Source organism: Leptonychotes weddellii, chromosome 4 (genome assembly GCF_054177405.1).
Source record: "Leptonychotes weddellii isolate Sample4059 chromosome 4, ASM5417740v2, whole genome shotgun sequence".
Taxonomy (NCBI): Eukaryota; Metazoa; Chordata; class Mammalia; order Carnivora; family Phocidae; genus Leptonychotes; species Leptonychotes weddellii.
Window position 1 is genome coordinate 84866452 of NC_138372.1, and position 16241 is coordinate 84882692.

The 16241-nt window shown below is 49.1% G+C and overlaps 1 protein-coding gene across 4 annotated transcripts in view; it reads left to right on the top strand.

The window, feature by feature from the left end:
• Nucleotides 1–7572, top strand: part of KCNC4 (potassium voltage-gated channel subfamily C member 4) — a 39979-nt gene extending 32407 nt beyond the window's left edge. Inside the window, exons 4-5 of one of the 4 annotated variants that reach the window (XM_081815622.1) lie at nucleotides 5292–5363; nucleotides 7424–7572. In XM_081815622.1, coding sequence (XP_081671748.1) covers nucleotides 5292–5363; nucleotides 7424–7557 — 206 coding nt within the window. In that variant the 3' untranslated portion in view covers nucleotides 7558–7572. Of the gene's footprint in view, nucleotides 1–1249; nucleotides 1324–1502; nucleotides 1544–5291; nucleotides 5364–7423 lie in introns of those variants that run through there. The other 3 variants (XM_081815624.1, XM_081815628.1, XM_081815626.1) reach the window with 3 other exon arrangements.
• The last annotated feature ends 8669 nt before the right edge of the window (nucleotides 7573–16241 follow it).

Here is a 16241-nt window from a genome sequence, read left to right on the forward strand (position 1 = left end):
GGGCCGGAGGCTTAGCTCTGGTGGAGGATGGAAGAGAGGAAGTCTTAGAAGGCTGGGAGCTGGCAGGGTGGGTCCATTCCCCCAAGTTCTGACTCCGTTTCCTCTGTTGCTCTGGGCTCCAGTTTTCATCAGAAGGCATTGCCACGGAGCCCCTGTTGGTGATCAATTCATGGCGACAAGCAAGGGGAAAGTCTTATCTCCAAGGAGATTAGACCAGAATTTTCCTGTTTCATCTGGGTGATTAGTCCAGGACATGGTGATTATATATAACCCCAAGTGGAAATGGGCCCCCAGTGTCCATTGCCTTCCCAGACTGAACACTTAGAAACACATCAGCTGTAAGGAAGCTGATTTGAGACCCCTCGCCCCCCACCCCCTCTGCACACACCACCAAGAGAGATACTGATTGCAGAGCCATCCTGAACTCTCCCCTTCCCCTGGGCTGCAGGCTCTTGGCTTAAAGCGGCTTGTTCTGTGCACTTCAGGTAGAACTAGAAGCAAAACAAGTTAGCTTCCTCTTCTCTGACGTGGAGGAGCTGGGGGACCAAGGAGGGTGTTTCAGAAAATTCAGGAGTTTCCTTGCCCTTGTGTGACCCACCTCTCGCCGAGGCGAGAGACCAGCATCTTTGAGAATGCCCATAAAGTACTTGGAGCTTCTCAGATGTAAAGAGCAAGAGAAATCAAAGCCAGCTCTTATCTCCACCCAGATGATGGAGATGGGGGCGCCTGGGTGGCTCAGTCAGTTGAGCGTCCGACTCTTGATTTCACTCGGGTCATGATCTTAGGGTCTTGAGATTGACCCACGTGTCAGGCTCTGCGCTCAGAAGGAAGTCTGCTTGAGATTCTTTCCCTCTGCCCCTCCTCCTGCTCTCTGTCTCTCTCAAATAAATAAATAAAGCTTAAAAAAACAAACAAACAAACCAAAACACAGCCCAAGTCTGTGCCCTTGCTCGCCTCACTTGGCCAGTGGCTGGGTTAATGCCAAGCTGAGATTCCTCTTCCTTTGTATTCACCTGGCCCCAAAGGTTGCCAGGGTATCAGCTACCAAGCCACTAATCCATAAAAGCCATCTGCACCCCTCCTCAGATCCCAGAAGGAATCTCAACTCTGTCCTGACCTCAGAAGCCACCTTGACCCCTTTGTCAGTGCTTTTTTCGCTCTGGGTCTAGGCACCCCATCTGTAATTTGATGCCTAGGAAATATTTTTAGCTACCAACCTTGACGCAGACTTTATCCCCATTCACCACAGGGGTAACGAGAGGGGAAAGAATTGGAAGATTCCAACACCTGCTTGAAGGGTCTTCCTAAAAGACAAGTCTGACCATGTCCCTCTGTTTCTGAAAACCCTTCTATGGTTCCCTGTCGGATAAAGGTGAGATGCCCAAGACCATGTGGCCCATCAGGCCTCAGTTCCCGCCCCTCCCTCCCCACACACCCAAAGGGGTGTTCTTTGAACTTGGGCACTGCCTTGCCTTTGGTCACACTCTTCCCTTACCTTACAGGGACCCCCACTTGTTCCAGCTCGTGAAAACTACTCATCTTTTGCAAAGTCTTTCCTGATCCACGCATCCCACCAGCAGAACTCAGGGCCCTCACAGCCCCTGATGCACCTTTACAAGAGCATTTGTTTGCACTTGGTATTTACCTGACCGCCTTGCACAAACCTTTTTAAGAGCCCTAGCTTGGACTCACTTTTTCTGTACTTCTGCTAACTGGGCCAAGGGACCTATGTAGATCCTAGGATATTAAATATATTAAGAAAAATTATCCAAAATTTAGGTAAGGCCAGAAGGATGACTGTATATTCCTGCAATGTCATAGCGAAGCTTTGTTTAACAGACCTACGCAAGGACTATTTAATTCTCTAGAACTGTTGCTATCAACATAGGACTTTTGAGCACTTGACCTGTCAAGTGCGAATGCCCCAGGTTAAAATGACAATATTTTGGACATGTTGGGTCAAATAAAATATATTATTAACATTAATTTCTCCAGTTCATTTTTACTTTTGAATGTGGCTACTAGAAAAATTTAAATCACACACACATGGCTCGTGTTCTATATCTCTTGGACAGCACTGTCATTGTGTGACTTTGTCATTTGCCTTTATTAATAAAGAATACAGACTGTCAAGTTGCATGTTAACTTGTAGATTTTTAAAAAAGATTTTATTTATTTATTTGACAGAGAGAGAGAATGCACAAGCACGGGTCGCAGCAGAGGGAGAGGGAGAAGCAGGGGATTCAAATGATTTCTGTCTGGTAGGCAAGAGAATCCCAGTTTTATTGCCCTGCAGGACATTTACCAGATTTGTCTCTAACTTACAAAGAAATTTATCTTGGTATGCCTTCCTTTGAAATGCAGTTCCTTGAAGGCTCTTTGAACCACCTTTAGCACCTTATTGGTTCCCTCATTAATTGATGAGTTCAATAAAATCTTTGACACATGTTTATCTTATATCTGTAGGAGACTCGTGCTATTAACTTTTTAGAAATTATACTTAGATCTCTAGCTCCTGTCCAGCTTAAGCGCACGAACTGAATTATTAGCATACCTGGTAGTAAGTAGGGGCTCAAGAAATGTTTGTTGAATGAGTAAAAAGCACTTGCTTGGACTTGGGACCTCATGTTTGAACTGCCAACCACACTTTGCAGTGGGATCCTTATCTGCCATATGTCTGGGGGTGGTGGGGGGTGTGTAGGAAAGATGAGAACCCTAAGCTATTTGGGTGGTCCCCATGAAGATTCCCTGACTTTGGGGGCATGTGATCCCAAGAGGATGGTAGCCAAAGCAAATCCCTTTGGTCAGCTCATGGGAAGGTCCTCCTGGCCCTCCTACCCCTCTAGGGGTGCCGGAAGCTGGGTACCTGCATAGGTTTCCCTTCCCTTGCTGCCCATGGCCTGGGCTCTTCCCAACCTCAGCCCTATGAAGAGCCCACCAGACAATGCTGATGGTTCCTCAACACTTTTGTGTTGGAGGTCAGTAAGCTGCGCTAGCCTCAGGAGCCTGTGTTCTGGGGGCCCTGGAAAAGTCCCTGGGTCCTGAGTCCCGACAGATCATTGTAAATTATGTCTTTTACCCTTTACCTTCTTTGCCATCTCCACAGTGGGGGATGGCCAGCTAGCAGGAAGGGTAGATTTTGACTGTGAATTCCTTGAGGGCAGAAGCTCATCACTTGTATGCCTGGCAACTGCTGAGCACATTTCCTGGCCCACAGTGGACACTCGGTGAATGCTCATCCACCTTCCCTCCCTCTGCCTGACTCCAGCCTACAGCCAGCTTCCTTCCAATGAGCCTGATATGTAGACTCTTGGCCTTGACATAACATTGATTAATCAATCCCCCCTCTGGGAGTCTGGATACACTGATAATTAGGCATCAAGCTCAGGGTTGGTGACCTTTTAGAAGTGTCACACCAAGCTAGCTCTTGTCCACTTCCCTTATGGAGAAAAGAGAAGTTTGTAGAGGCTCTGCTGCTGGAGAAAGAGAATAAAAGCAACATTTTTTTTTTTTTTACTGTGATAGGATATACATAACAAAATTAACTAAGTGTATAGTTCGAGGGCATTAAGTACCTTCACATTGTTGTACCATCCATCACCACTGTCCATCTCCAGAACTTTCCCATCATCCCAAACTGAAACTCTGTGCCCATTAAACAACAAGCCCCCTTCCCCTTCTCCTCCCAGCCCCTGACAACCACCATTCTGCTGTCTGCCTCTATGAACTTGACTACTCTATGTACCTCATATACGTGGAGTCATGCAGTATTTGTCCCTTTGTAATTGGCTTAGCACAATGTCCAGTGTTTGTATCACATTTTATTTATCCATTCATCCATTAATGAATACTTGGGGTGTTTCCACCTTTTGGCTATTGTGAATAATGGGTGTACAGATATTTCCTTGAGATCTACTTTCAGTTCTTCTGGGTATATAACCAAAAGTGGACTTGCTGGATCATAGGGTAATGCTTGTTTAATTTTTTGAGGTAAAAGCAACATTTCTGAGCACCTGTGTGGTACCAGCTCTGAGCTAGACCCTTTCCATTTGACATCTCATTTAATCCACACAACAACCCAATGGGGGGGGTGAAGATTATTGTCCCCAATTTACAAAAAGTGAAGATTCCAGAAAGTAAATGACTTGCTCGAGGTGATAGATAAGGACTGTCAGTTAAGTTTTGAGTCCGGTCAGCTTGTCCTTCCAAGGTCACACTCTTCCCAGGCAGCAGGCAATGAAAACAAATACAGTCTTTGAAAGAGGGGGCCGTACTTTAAAGCTGTTGGCAGCTAACGCTTTCTTTAATTAACAACTAACATCTTAGGGGCCTGGGTGGCTCAGTCAGTTAAGGGTCTGCCTTCGACTCAGGACATGATCCTGGGGTCCTGGGATCCTTAGCGCTCCTTGGGCTCTCTGCTCAGCGGAGAGTCTGCTTCTCCCTCTGCCCCTCCTCCTGCTTGTGCTCTCTTTCTCTCAAATAAATAAATAAAATCTTTAAAAAAAACCCAATTAACATCTTAGCAGGAATCATAGAAGAATGGGTCATCACTCTCCCTTTCCTCAGGTCAAACGAAACACTGTCTTCCAGACGGTTCCCAGACAAAGCTCCTCTTTCCCTGGCCTCCTACCCCTCTTCCTCCCACATCACCAGGCCTCCCTTATTTACTGGCTAAAGCCCACACGCCTCAGCTCCAGCCTCATCTCCACCCAGAAATCTTCCCAGCTACAACCCCAGAAGGGGTCCCTCCCACTAGCTTCCCTGGACTCCCTTCTGTTGGGGGCGAGGCTCCCTGCCCTCTGTGTTACTGGTTTATGTGCTAACCCCCTCCTGGCCACACTCTCTCCAGGGCGCAGTTCACGTTGTCCCTTTGCATGACCCGAGCCTCCCAGTGCCCGGCGCTCGGCAACAGTTTGAATCAATGAATCAATGAGTGACTCACTCAATCAATGACAGTAGGGAAGACAGGCACGAGGAGAGAGAAAACCAGAATTATCCTCTTTTACTTCACTATTTGTGTAAGACCAGGCTGTGAGTTGCTCAGAATAATTTGTGTACCATATTTGGCACCTCTGCGCAAGCCTGAGCCATTTTGGGGTTGGAAACTCCCAGGAAAAGAGATGGAATTATCCTCTTGGAGAAATATGCCCGCGTGGCTGGCCCAAGGATGGGGAGGAGGAGTTTTCGCTGTTGGTAGCGATTTCATGTCCTGAGGAAAACCACATCCCCAGGGGATGATCTGTTGGTGACACCATTAGCACAATTACTCCTTCCTTCCTTCATCCACACAGCCCAGCCCAATGATGAGACCCATGCTTGCTCTGAGCCAGGCACCCAGCTCAGCACCCAAGGGAAAGAGGAAGGTAAGATCTGCTCCTGAGATGCTGTGAGCTCAGACACAGCCGTGGGGCCAGGAGAGGCCCTGCCCCCCGGGAAGGGCCCGGGGCTTCCCTGGGAGGCTCAGCCAAGCCCGCAGGCAGGAAGCAGGGGGCTCTGAAGCCAAATCTGTGCATGGCTAGGAAGCACTGGCCTCACCTGGAGGCTCGGCTAGCTCTCCAGGCTTTGACGTCAGGACTGGTGGATGAGCGCGGGGCAGGAGGCGGGGAGCGGCCACCGGGGTAACAGGTGACAGAGAAACAGGTATCCGGGGTGGTAGCTGCTCATACCCAGAGGGTAGCGGGGAGCGCCAGCAAGGTAGGGGAGCTCACTGGCCAGAGTCCCTGCAGGACCTCTGCTCTCAGGCACTGCACACTAGACCAGCTTGGCTTAGAGAGCTGTCTGTTTAGAGGGCTTTAAGCGCCACAGGCCACGAACGTGAAAATGTGTGGTGGAAAGAGGGACAGGATTTGAATTTGACGGGAAGATAGGGGTTTGGGATTATTTGCTCAAGAGAGAAGGAAGTATTTTAAATGACTGGGTCATTCATGATTATTTGTAAGGTGTTAGGATGACAGCATTAACCCAGACGGTCCACACATCAAACCTGCGAGACGAGCCGGGGACAGGACACTATCCTGTTGTGCATGCAAAGGAAACAGGCGGATTTAACGCTAGTGTTTCTGTCCTTGGCTCAGGATTCTTGCTCACTCCAGGCTGCCTCTCCTGATTGCATAGGTCCAAGAGGGGGTGGGGTCCCACACTAGGGGGCCTTAGAGACCAAGCCCATGATGGGGAGCTGTCTGGCAGGTAGTGATCTAAGGACTGGCCACAGGAAGGAGCACCTAGGGAGCACCCTGCAGGAAGGGATGGGGCAGCTCTGAGTCACCTGGGGCTGGTGCAGCCTGCTGTACCCCACCCCCACTCTCCACCTAGGTGCCCCAGACCCCAGTGGCCCTGGCAGCTTGAGTGCCTTTGTCTGGGGGGGTGGGGTGTGGGGGAGGATGACCAGGTTCTGTGACCGTGTGCCTGCAAGAAAAGATGTCTACTAAAATGATTTCTTTTTCCTTCCCACAAAGAAAGGAGGTTCACAGTTCATCCCTGGCTGCCAGAGGAGAGCCCTCTCTGAATTCCTTCCCTGCTTTGGCTATAGAGCTATTAAGTTGGTCATCTGGGTTCAGGGGATGAAAGCCTGCCCCACAGGGCTGTGGCTGGCCTGCTGAACTCACTGGCTCAAGCCCGCTGGAGAGGCATGGGGAGAGGCTTTGCTCCCCCACTGGCCTCTCCCTTGGTCACAGGGAAGAGGGCAGATGGCTCAGCCCAAACCCTTCCTCTCTGCTCAAATAACTTCCCAATGCCCTAACTCCCTCGGGTGGATCTGGCACATTCTCCCATTCACTGGGCATTTACGTGGGGCCAAACGGTTTGCATACACGAGCTCCTTCATCCCTACCACCACACTGGGGAGGAGGTGCGTTCCCGACTCTAAAGATGAGAAATCTGAGACTCAGAGAAGTTAACTTGTTTGGGTCAGGCACCTAGCGAGTTGTAAATTCAGGCCTGGATCTAATATAATCCTCACACTGGCCATTTCATCTAAGTATTGTATCGAGTTTTCCTAGGTGGACAACGTGAGACTCACACAGGCTAATTAAGCTTATCCAAGGCAAACAGCTACTAAGAGATGCACCTAAAATTGGAGCCCAACCCATGTTTACAATCTTATCTTCCCACTGGGTGGGTTGTCTTCCCTCATGCCACCCATAGCTGGGCCTCCAGACCTTGGCTCACGAGGTGCCCCCCACCCTCAGCACCCTTCTCCCCCATGTCCTCTCAGCCGGCTCTCTGAAGCCAGCTCTGAGTATCTTCCCGGTCCATCTGTGCGGTCCGGCTCAAAATAGGCTTCCTCCACTGGGCCTCTCGGACACTTGGGGCCCTGCCCTTCTCCCCCTTTCCCTCCTTCCCAACCCCCAATTGCATTTACAACACAGGAGAGCACCCATTGCGCTCTTGGCCTGTTTCACATGTCTCTTTGCCTTTCCTAAAGACCAACCACCAATCGTCTGGGATGCCACATTGTTCCCGGCCCTGAGATGTCAACTCCAGATTCTACAAACTTCCTCAGGGTGGAGGCCACCATTTCTGGATCTGCCATCTCAACTAGCACAAAGTAGGTGTTGAATAAATTCACACATCTCTATGTTATTGTTCAACGCATTTGAGTATCCATTATTTGAATGAATCTTCCTGAAGCCCTTGTGAGGTGGGTATACAGATTCGGAGGGGCTTGCCTCAGCTCAGGTGGCTGACTAGCTGGTTGCTAGAAGACCAGGGACTGGGACCCAGATTTTCTGATCCTGTGGGCAGGGCTTTTTTCCTCCACCCAGGCCAAAGACGTAGGCTCAGCTGTTTCATGGAATGGTGTCCCTGATCAGCTGATTTTCTCCACTGTTTTCTCCTCCACAGAGCCGGGAAAAGGGCCCTGCTGGGGCCCCGTTTGTTGAAAGTGTCTTCAGAGGGGCTCTGAGGGCAGCCTGAGGCAGAGGGTAAGAAGTATCTCAGGTGAAGCCCTGAATGGGACCGGCACTCAGCAAGGAGATCCTGGTCCAAGAGAGGACGTCCCAGTGCCCCACAACGGGTTCGTGCAGGGTCTTAGGTCTGTGGAGTGCCCACTCCACCCCAAGGCCCTGCAGGGAGCCACCAGTAGGGACAGGTGGTCAGTTACAGACCAATCCCCTGGTCGCCACAGGATCCTTTCTCCAGGACGAAGGGAAAGGAAAGCAATCGGAGAGCAGGTAGGGCCTCAGGCAAAGGAAGAAATAATCCGGGCAGAAGGAGTCAAGGTTCTGTTTTGCCCGCAGACTTACAGGGGGGAACCAGATGCAGAGAAGCTTCCCTCAAACAGTGGATGCCCCCATCAGGCTGATCTGGAGCTGCTTTGACAAAAAGGAGACTCGGGTTGCGTGGAGCCATCCTCATTCTCACTCAGCCAGATGGCCTGAAGGAGGTGGGGTGCCTCCAGGAGCCCCGCCCCTTTTCCCTGCTCCAAGCCAACCAGCCGGCCACCGGATCTGAGCCCCTGCAGCCCAGGAAGGCAGTCGGGGTCATGGTGGCAGCTTCTTGTGACCTGGTGCATCCTTTGTGGGATCTTCACGGACCTGCAAAGCCCCTGCAGCGTCTCCCCGTCTCTCGGTCTTGTGGCCCGTTTGCCTTAGGGAGGAGGCCAGGGTTGGAGCCGGGACCGGGGCTGTGTGGCACTCGCTTTTTGAGAGCAGCCCTGGCACGCAAAGCTTGCTCTAAACTCCGCACAGCTTCCTGCTCTGGGAAATGCAGGATTAATTGAATGACATGTGTAGCGGTTACGGGAAGGAGGAGGTGGGGCGGGGGGAGGGCTGTCTGCAGAGCCTGCCAAGGAGACTAGGAAGTAATTCAGCCTGTCACTTGATGCTGAGCTGCCTTAACAGGTGTCAGTGGCGTGGACACTTCTCTATCCCAAATACAGCACCTCGTGGCCTGAGCACGCACTTTGCAGGGCTGGGCAGAGCCTCTGGGGTGCCCACAGAGAGGGAGGCTGCGGGTCAACCACTCAGGTCCTTCCCATCACCGTCAATCCCATGGTAGCTCACCACCTACTTTGTGCTGCAAACACTGCCAAGGTTATGAGTAAAATAATCTTCGAGCCGGGAAGCTCACTGCACAGCAGAGAAGACATCCAGAAATACACGTAGTTTGTTCGCCCTTTCAGGGATAATCCCAGTTTCAAACATCTTGTAAACTCTGGCGGGAGCAGGGAACGTGTGCACCCTCTTATTCACACCTGCAATCCCAGTGCCTGGCACAAAGTCTGGAATGGAGTAGAGGCTTAATACATGTTTGTCAAATGAGCAAATGGACAAAGGCACGGATCATGAGTTGGACGGCCAAGTTCACTGGAGCTCTGCAGGGAATCAGTGGTCTCGGCTGGCTGTGCCCCAGAACCCCTCAGTTTCCTCTCAGGAGACCCTCCTCACTTCTCTGCCTTCTCTCCAGCAGACCCCTCTAGACCTGTGCTCTGCAATTTTGCATTCAGTGCCCCGTTCCCTGGCCCCCGAGCCCCAGTTGCTTAAGATAACTAATATTAGCAGGTCAGGGGCAGCCCAGATGCACTTTAAGATGCTTAGCCTGGTTGGAGAGCCCTAGACAGAACCAGGTGTATTTTTAGCTTCTTGGGTATCTGGAAAGGTATTGAGATGCTGTCGTGGTTACAGACACCGGGCAAATCAGTATTCTGCTACTGGCCTCCCCACACCAGCAGTTTCCATTCAGTGTCTCAAAAGCAAGGGTTGCCATGGAGATGGAGTGCCAGGGCAGCACAGGTAGAGCTCTGGGCCAATGGGAACCAAGGAGCTCCTTGGATGGCCACAACTTCTTCTCCTGAAGGCAAATGATGGCAGGAGTCCCTGGCATCCTCAGGAGGGGGTCAGCCGGGAGACGGGAGATGCTGTTTCTGGAACTTCATTCAGGGAGGGACTGATTCTATTTCCTCCTCACAGGTGGCATAGGACTCATTTGGTTCTCTCTCTGTTCCTTTGCCCAGGGACTGGGGCCACCTAAGAAGCAGTCTGGAAGCTGCTTGGGGAGGAAAGTGGCAGGGCCATTCTGAGTAGAGGTCAGTCCTGGCAGATACCTAGAACCCAAGCTCTGTGAGGGGCAGGTGGAGGCCAGTCCTGGAGGCATTTGAGTTACTCTTGGGATGGCATTGTGCAGGGTTATCTCGTTTTATCCTTGCTCTCATCTGGGGAGGCAGTCCAGATAGGTGGCATGGTCCCCACCTCCCTCATTCATTCACTAAACATTGCCTGTGTGCCTGATAAGCGAGGCAGCTGAGATTAAAAAAATCTGGGACTCCAAGAGGCTAAATGATCCACGTACTGCTACAAAATTAGCAAGATGTAAAACCAAAAGAACACCCAGGTCTGTTCGGTCCACAGATTCAGAGGGATAAGAGCCCAAAGATGCTCTTGAAGAGCATTTAGCCTGACCCTCACACTTCACAGAAAATAAACTGAGGCCCAGAGAGAGCACAAACTTGGTCACTCAGGGAGTTGGTGACAAAACAGGACCAGGATTCTTTTGCCCACTCTTCTCATCACCCAAAGCTCTTTCCAGAGAAATGTGCTGCCCCAAACTTTTACTGGACACTCGCTCTGTGTCAGGTACTGGATCAGCTATTAATTACTTTTCGTTGCTCTTAACAGAGACCTGACCATAGTGATTTAAGCAAACGAAGAGCTTACTCTCTCATAAAAGACGTCCAAGGGCAGGTTTTACAGGGCTGTTTGACAGTTGGACAAAGTCATCAGGGATGCAGTTTCCTTCTGGTTTTCTGTGTCACTGCCTTCAACACAGACGGTTGATTCTAAACACCCAAGATGGCTGCTGGAGTTCTAGCCATCACATCCGCATTCCAGGCACGAAAAGGAGGAAGAGAACAGAATAAAAGGGTCCGTGTGCCTGCCCTGCCTGCCCCCCGCCTCCTTTGGGAGTCTTCCTGAAAGCCCATCTAAGTTCTACTTACAGCCTATTAGCCCTTGCTAATTGCCAGAAAGGTTGAGAAATGTCATCTTTTACCTGGGCACATGGCTACCCTAAATAAAATTGGGGTTGTGGTAGGAACGAAGAGTGGGAGACTGATACTTCTAAATTATCTGCAGTGTTATATGTTTATTTGAAAATGAGGAAAAAACACAAAAAACTACCCCTCCAACCTCCTATTCATCCACACAGGTGGGATGACTGGGCCTGCTCAGAGTCCCTTAGGTTATGCTACTTTCACGAGGACAGCACGACATTTCTGAAAGCAGGGTTTAAACAAACTTAATATCGATGCAGTTCAGTGTGAACAAAATCTACAGACCTTGTGGATATCACCCAGGGAAGAGGCTTGGAGCAGAAGTGGCAAATTCACCGAGGAAGCTGTAGAAAATCTCAGCTTCATGCAAAGCCAGCTCCCCGGCCCTGAGCCTCCCCCGCCGCCAGCCCCCGGCCCATCTTGTCTGGGAACGCCTCCCACACACAGTCTCCGGGCCCGCCGAAATCCAACGGCCGCCGGGGCTGCTGGGCTGCATGCCCACCTGGAGTCATGCTGAGCAGCAGGGGTGGGCGCTGCGGGTTCTCCAGGAAGCCTCGGCCTGGGTGTGGCAGCTCACAGATGGCTCCGGTTATTTATGAATTGGAGCTGTTCTTCTCAAGTCTCCGTAAGGTAGGTCAAGGACATGGAGGAGACCCATAGTAAACGAAAGCCCCGGGCCCAGGCGCCCCGACTCCCGGCCATCCCCATGGAAAGACTTCAGGAGTGGATGGCAGGCCGGCGCAGGGGCATGACTGGCGCACAGGGATCCCGCTGCAAGACTTTCTCTCAGTGTGGTGCTTCTTTTTTTTTTTTTTTTTTTAAGATTTTATTTATTTATTTGACAGAGAGAGAGATAGCAAGAGCAGGAACACAAGCAGGGGGAGTGGGAGAGGGAGAAGCAGGCTTCCGCGGAGCAGGGAGCCCGATGTGGGACTCGATCCCAGGACCCTGGGATCATGACCTGAGCTACCCAGGCGCCCTGGTGAGGTGCTTCTTGACAATAGTTCTAAGGAATCCATTGCCCAGGGCATGATGAAAGGTTTTTGAGAAGGGGACAGTGAGAAAGCAGGGATCAGTCTAGTCAATATGAAATTGGGTGGTTCACTCATGACAGAGCCCAGACACTCCTAGTGTATTCAGAATCCATTCTCCCCTTCGTCTTTACCAACTGAACACCACTTTTATTTGGGAGCGGTAATGTGCTCAGTTGCAGTATCTTGGCCTCTCAGGCTCACTGGCAGGTGTCCAGAGGGCTGGACGATAAAGTAGAGGGAAACATCTCTGGGAAGCCTATTCATCCCTTAATTAAAGGCAAAGGCCTCAGAGGAGAAGACTGCGTTTTTGGCCTCCCCCCTCCCCCTTCTTCCTGACTGGAGTGAGAAGGAGATGCTTGGGAACCCAAGCAACCCTGAAAAGAAAAGGCCCCATGCTAAGATAGCGGAGTAGGAAGCGAGAACGATCTGAGGTCCTTCGTGACTCTCCCAACAACATCCCTGTGCTATCTACTTCCTGACTTCTGGTTATATGGCAAAAATCAAAGCCCCATTTGGTGAGCCAGCGTGGGTTTCTGTTAAGGGAAGCCAAATGCAATCCTAACTGATGCCCAAAGATTGCCAAAGGGCGATGCCTTTTTGTGTGATGGCGGATTTGCCAACCCATATGCAGTTCCTGTGCTGGTTTTGTCCCCAGGCTCACTTCCCTTCCTCACCGGGCCAGCTTGAAGCAGACCCCCTATGTATCAGGGAAAGAAACTGGCTGGATTCTCCTGGAAGAAATTTCCAGCAGGCCTGGGCTTGCATCTTGACTGTTCATCTTAATATATCACTCTGGGGGAAAGTGAAAAATTAAGTCCCATGGACTGCTTTTATTCCTCCCAAGAGAGAACATGGCATCCAGGAAAATGCTTCTTGGCTGAGAAGTCCCTGAGAATTAAAAATTTGATCCTGCTAGACTCAGGAACAGAATCTTCTCCTTTCCCATTTCAAACCATTGAGGCCACAGGACTGCCCCCTACTGACGGCCCCATAGATCGTGGGTCTCAATCCTTTGAGATCCATAAGACATTAAGGCTTTGTGGGAGGAAATGATGACTGTATCATCTGTCAGATTTTTCTCAGTTCAACCAAAAGCTTTTTGAGTGCTTACCATGTATCTATATAATCTTCACAAAATAAGCAAATGGCTTTAAAAGATTCTTGCAAAGAAACCTGGATTAGAGATACTATCGATTATGCAAACATAAGAAACAATAAAAATATCTGGAATGACCTTTCTCCTCCTGAATAAGCTCTTTATTAGCCAGCAAAAGCAATGACAGCCTAATTGGACCTAAAAAGAAGTTGACCAAAAAAGCCAACATTTTCAAGATAATTCCCTAAAATATGGTTGACATTTATTATTGTTAATGAAGGTTATTGCCCTAAGAGTTTTTGCCTTGAGATATTAGCTATTGATAATAGAAAGCTTCCCAATTAGTAAGATATTTAAAAATTAAGCATCCAGACAATGAGTATAAACTTCCTCAATTATTTCATTGATGCTTAAACTTATTAACCATGCTTATCTCAGTATTTAACAAAATTTCATTAAATGTAGTAAGTGTATACGAGAGTTTTTTGTAATTGCAAAACACAAAAAGCTGCGTGCCCTTAGGGAAACACTTGCTTTTCTACCATGACAAAATGGCTGTAATACACGAAAAATAATATGGCAACAAAATATGTAATCTTTAGTCAGCAGGTGTTATTGAAAGATGCATAGGAAACATTGCTAAAAATTTTAAGAAGTGAATATTAAAGCAGAGTAGGCTTGGGACGTCTGGCAGGCTTAGTCGGTAGAGCATGTGACTTTTGATCTCAGGGTTGTTAAGTTTGAGCCCCACATTGGGTGTAGAGATTACTTAAAAATAAAATCTTAAAACAACAAAAAAACGAAACAAAAAACAGGGGCACCTGGGTGGCTTAATTGGTTAAGTGTCTGCCTTCAGCTAAGGTCATGATCCCAGGGTCCTGGGATTGAGCCCTGAGTGGGGCTCCCGGCTCAGTGGGGAGTCTGCGTCTGTCTCCTCTCCCTCTGCCCCTCGCCCCACTCGTTCTCTCTAGCTCACTCTCTCTCTCTCAAATAAATAGAATAGATAAAATCTTTAAAAATATCTAAGTAAATAAATAAATAAAACAGAGTATGCTTTACAGGAAGTTTGCTTTATATTTGATTGAAAATATGGAGCTTTCTTACATCTCAGTTAATGGGATTGCTAGATTTAGTTTAAATACTAGAAAGAATTATTTTTGAATCACCAAAGGAAAGACGTCGGGAAGAAGAGTAGAGTAATTTCTCAGAAAAACAACAACAACAACAACAAAACTCCTTTATGGGAAAACTCTAGACTGAAATGAAAAGGGGAGCCTGGGACGAGGTTATAAGGGTAGAACCACACTTGCTATTCATTCACTCGACAGCCAAGAAGTGACCAGATGTGCAGGAGCACTGAGGGTTGTCATTCATGTTCTTAGTTTTATAAAAACAAGGTATTTAAAGTATTATGGAGTCTTTACAGCACTTTGTAATGGGATAGAGAATGACCAGGAAGATCTTCCATTTCACACAGAGGTTCCCCGGCATTCTCTCAGCAAGCAGTTAAAAGAGTTCCCAAACTTGGAGAGAAATTACATGTTTTGCTTATGAGGACAAATATTCCATTTTTATTGCCCTTCTCCGTGATGACAAATGGCTGTCAGATTTTTTTAATAAGCTCTCTTGATCTGCCCCTTCAAGATAAAGGTGATGCTTCATCATCTCTTAAAAAATAAACTAATGCCAGGGAAAGAGCACCTGAAAACAGATGTTTGGATGTTTCCACTGTTACACGATTTTGTCCCAAGCCCTGCTTGTGATACTTTTCAATCTCTCCTGTCTGTCCACTGCAGAGGAGTCGGCAACAGAATTTTCTAACTTGTCTTAGAACCTTTTAAACAAGAAGTCTCCATAGGTTTTGACTCCCTTTTATTAAAATTATAAAAATATAGTAACCATATCATATATAATAAATCATTATAAAAATGTTTCTGTTTGCTTGGAAGAACAGACTTTGGATGTTAGAGCAACCATGTAGCGCTTACTGTCTACTGCCTCGCACTGAGGACTGTCTTGTACTTAGCCCATGGGAGTGCACCTTGTCTTCTGACCCAGCCTGGAAGCTCGGTGACTGTTTCCCTTTTCCCTGCCTCTCCTCTGCCTTGACCTGCCCAGCCCACTTTGCCCCAAGGCCCAGCGCTGCTCTGCAGGTGCTGCCTTGGTTAAGGGAAATGTAAATCTCAGGCCAGTAGGGATTTCCCAAATATTGTAGCCTACATTTTGACACGTGTTGCTTTAACCTACTCTGGCTTCCTCATGGCCACGGGATTAAACTCTTAACTTCTACAGAAATACTGTGTTTTAGGGCGCCTGGGTGGCTCAGTCAGTTAAGCGGCCGGCTCTTGATCATGATTTCAGGGTTGTGAGATCAAGCCCCGTGTAGGGCTTCGAGCTGGGGGGTGGATCCTGCTTAAGATTCTCTCTCTCCCTCTCCTTCTGCCCCTCCCCACCCTCTAATTTAAAAAAAAAAAAAGTGTTTAAAGAAATACTGTGCTTCTGCCTCACCTGGTCTCCATCAACCTCATCAAAGCTACTCTTCTCAATTCTTCTCTAGGAGCCTTCCTCCTGCCTACTTATTTGAGGTCTAGGTTTGCACCAAGACCCTGCTCAGAGCCCATTTCCTGCTTGCACCTCTTCCATCCCAGCCTCGGTTGTCCTCTCAGGGCCATCCCTCCCCTGGGAGCTTTTCTAGAGCCCTTATGTACACAGCTGGGCACTCTCAGCACGTATCATGATGAGGATGGACTGTCAAGCCTAGCACCACCAGCCTGTGAGCCTCCGTGGAGGCCCAGCGCCTGGAGCAGAGCCTTGCAAACAATGGGACATGCTGCACGTAGGCCTCATGACTTACTGTACGACACCGCAGCATACACAGCAGATGCTCATTGGTGACAGCGTGACATCTGGGGTCTTGGAGGTGATCTCTCTGCATCTGTCCCATGCACATTTTTCTATGGTGGGAGGAGTGGCTGGGACCCTACAATCACTGCCTGGCTGGCAGCAGAGGGGACCTGTGGGATGAGAAGCCATATGGGGTGCTCATTTTTTTCTGTTCTGGGGACAGCCGGCTACTTAGAGCCCAGGGAACTGAGGGCTGGATGCTGGCTCATCCCTCAGGTAA